The 3,356-nt window shown below is 53.4% G+C and overlaps 1 protein-coding gene across 1 annotated transcript in view; it reads right to left on the reverse strand.

Moving 5' to 3' along the window:
* Positions 1-85: 85 nt before the first annotated feature.
* MSANTD2 (Myb/SANT DNA binding domain containing 2) overlaps positions 86-3,356 on the reverse strand; it is a 21,027-nt gene continuing 17,756 nt past the window's right edge. The window contains exon 4 of the mRNA XM_014588644.2: positions 86-2,315. Coding sequence (XP_014444130.1) covers positions 1,463-2,315 — 853 coding nt within the window. The 3' untranslated portion in view covers positions 86-1,462. The remainder of the gene's footprint in view (positions 2,316-3,356) is intronic.

Below are 3,356 nucleotides of genomic sequence, written 5' to 3' on the forward strand. Positions count from 1 at the left end.
GTCAAGCGGGAGACACGGCGGGGGGCCAGCCACTGACTTGAGGCCACTCGGGTTGTGGGACAAGGACATCATTTTTTTTTTTTTCATAAAAAGAGTACTTTAATTCTTTTCCTCAGAAATTATAAAGACTATACATGATTTGGAAATGAGACTGTACCAAGCAACGGCCAAAGGAGAATCTCCCATTCTGCACCTTCTCTCCGGTCTGGGCACTCAGGAACAGTGTTATCAGCTAGGATTGTGGCTGCCTGCCTCTCACGTTACTCTTACCCGTGTATTCGCCATGGTCTACTTTGCCTCCCACGTACATTCGAGACCCCTTTTTCACTTTAGTGCTTACCTGGTTTGCAGCCCACTTAGAGGAGAGCCCTGAGAGGCCGGGGCACCATTCAAGGTGACCTAGCTCCCGAGCGCCTGCTGTAAGCCCAGCGTCCCTGTCCTCGGCCAAGAGAGTCCACTCAGAGCCAGAGGCGGCAAGCTCACATGGAGTCGCTGGAAGATCTGAACATGCGTTACCTTCCTCGGACTGACACCGGCACCTTCTCCTGCAGATTCAGACGTATGCCTTGGACGCCCCTGCTGGGCTCCAGGGACGGCAAGCAGCCCTGACACCGAGTGTAAAGGCAGAGATGCACTGAGGGTCAGGGCGGGCCCGCCCTTCCTTTAAAAACACAGTAAGACACCCAGGGTCTCTGGGACTCGGACAGATGACCCTGGCCACCAGGAGCCAGAGCACGACGTGGAGGAAGGACCTGCCCTGCCCAATGCTCCTCCCAGAGCACCTCCCCCACGCGCGGCTGAGCACGGCCCCGTCCTGCCACACCGACCTCCACCAGGACCCCGAAAGTCATTTTAATCTTCCTTTTTAGGAAAAAGTTCAAATGGCAACACAGCCATGAAGTTGTACATCACAGAAACAAAGGTCTTCGCAGGCAACACGATGGGGATGTCAGAACACTTGGTGAAAAAAATGGAGCTGAGCCATATACAATGGTTGCTAAGAGTGATGCTGAAAAAGTCTTACTGTGACGCAAGATTCAACTTACCATTAGCTAGTGCTTATTTATTCAGAGTTGTGAATAATACTTATATAGAGATGTGTAAAAATGAAATACTGTGGAAAAAATACAATTTTTCAATTTCATATGAAACTCAAAGTGTAAGTTTTGTCCAATATGGAATGTACCTACGTTTGAAACGGGGCTCTAAAACCCACTGATAAAGTGTTTTTGTTATTAAAAAAGAACCAGCCGCCCCACCGTATGAGTCCATCCTGTGTCTTGGTCGCTCGGAACGAGCATTTTCAGGGGAGGGCTGTTCTGCCGAACGTCCACTCCGACTCCTTAGCAGCTGCACTGGCCCGGAGCGGGAACTGCCCCATGAGGAGTCCCAGGGCAGCCTGAGGAAGGGACTGTCTGGTGATGGGGAGTGTGGAGGGCCCACACCCTGTGAGGTGCGACACTCAGTTGTTGAACTTTAAGGGGTACCCGATGGCTTTTTCCAGGCACTCAACTAAAGAGCCCGCAGAAAGGAAATCCCTCTCTACTTCCACAAACTTGATATAGATGGGCTTAGGGGAGACGCCGGGGTCTACGATGCAGTTCTGAGACAAAAACCCATTAACGCCGACCCAATCTCTACTGAAGGTTTTGGTGTTTGCCTGGAAATGTAAGAACAGGCACTGCTGCAGGGTCCGGACCTCGGCAATCCCGAGGTAGCAGTAGGTGATGAGGGCAGGCTCCGTCTCCACCTGCGATGAGGCTTGTGCCGAAAGCGTTTCCAGGTCGGCCCGGCCCTCTTTCCCTGGGCCCAGCGGCCGTCGCTCCAGGGCGGGCGAGGGGGGCCGCTCAGTGCACTCCTCGTAGCCGATGGCATAGAGGCCCGGGCTCTTAGGAATGCCTCCCGGCAGCAGGTACTGCACCACGTTCCCACCGGTCGGCTTGGAGTGGGCAATGGGGATCCAGTCGACCTCCATGTGCAGCTCCAGGCACCTGGCCTCGCTGATGGTGATCTCGAGGAACTTGTAATAGACGTTCTTCCAGTTCATCTTCTGCACCCGGGTCATGACCACCCGGCCCTCGGGCTTCTCGGAGTTGAAGTACTCCCGAAGCCGCTTGCCCAGGGGCACCTGGGAGCTGATCTCAGCATAATGGTAACGGATATCCTCTTTCCAGCGGGTGTTGTAGCCGATTCCAAAGATGGCCAGTTTATTAGAAAGATGGAGCCTCGAAAAGTCTGTCCAGCTCTGAAACAGTTCCCATTTCAGCTGCACCGATTCCAAAATCTGGACAATATTCTGCATGACGTCTCTCTTCCTGGGAAGAGAAATGAGAGGAAGCCCTCAAGCATCTAGATCAGCTCATCTGACAACACTCCCTGTGACCCCTGTGACTCCCTGTGACCTCTATGACTCCCGTGACCCGTGACCCCAGTCACTCCTGTGACCCCTGTGACTCCCGTGAATCCCTGTGACTCCTGTGACTCCCTGTGACTCCTGTGACCCGTGACCCCTGTGACTCCTGTGACTCCCGTGACCCCTTGACTCCTGTGACCCCTGTGACTCCTGTGACTCCCTGTGACCCCTGTGACCCTCTCTGACTCTGATGGTGAGGTGCCATCTCTCTTCTGCCTAGTAGGATGGCCCTTAGAGCTTACGTGGCTAGTGGGAGCGAAGTATTAAAATCTCAATTACAGTTCATTTAAAATAGACTAAACAGTCACACGGCTGGCGTCCCCTGCAGTGGACAGTGCCAGGCTAGACAACCACAGCGTTCGAGTAGAGCGGTCTCTGGAAGTTTGTAGGGACAAAGGACAGACCACTCTCCATTACTTCTATCATCTCACTGTATTAACATTGATATTTATTATAAATAACATTGTGTATTCATCCACAAGACCTAGGATTCCAGAAATCCAGCGACAGGGACCAAGTGGCTATGCCGATACCTGCAAGGGCTTCCAGACCTCACTCCGGACAGCAGGCGTGCAGGATGCTGCACTCGGACAGAGCCCAGCGTCCCAAAAGCACCAGTAGCACACTCTCCACCTGGGAGTGCCAGAGGCGTGGGACCGTGGCCACACACGCCTGCTGCAGCATGAGGCCCGAGGACAGGGTGCAAGGCCAAGTGGCACCGGTGCCACCCAAAGTCGCTGTGATTCCCGGATTTACAACTGCCAGGTCAGCCTGTATTTAAGGGCTGAGAGTTCAGATGGAAAAGGGCCACATGAGGCTGAGGTTCTAAGAGAGGAAGATTTGAGACACTAGAAAATTCTATGCAGGGACCAGCAGTTGGGGTAATGGCTATGTCGCTGGACTCCCATATAGCTGACTGTGGTTCGAGTCCTGGACCTGGTGG

Source organism: Tupaia chinensis, unplaced genomic scaffold, assembly GCF_000334495.1.
Source record: "Tupaia chinensis unplaced genomic scaffold, TupChi_1.0 Scaffold000037_4, whole genome shotgun sequence".
Lineage (NCBI taxonomy): Eukaryota > Metazoa > Chordata > Mammalia > Scandentia > Tupaiidae > Tupaia > Tupaia belangeri.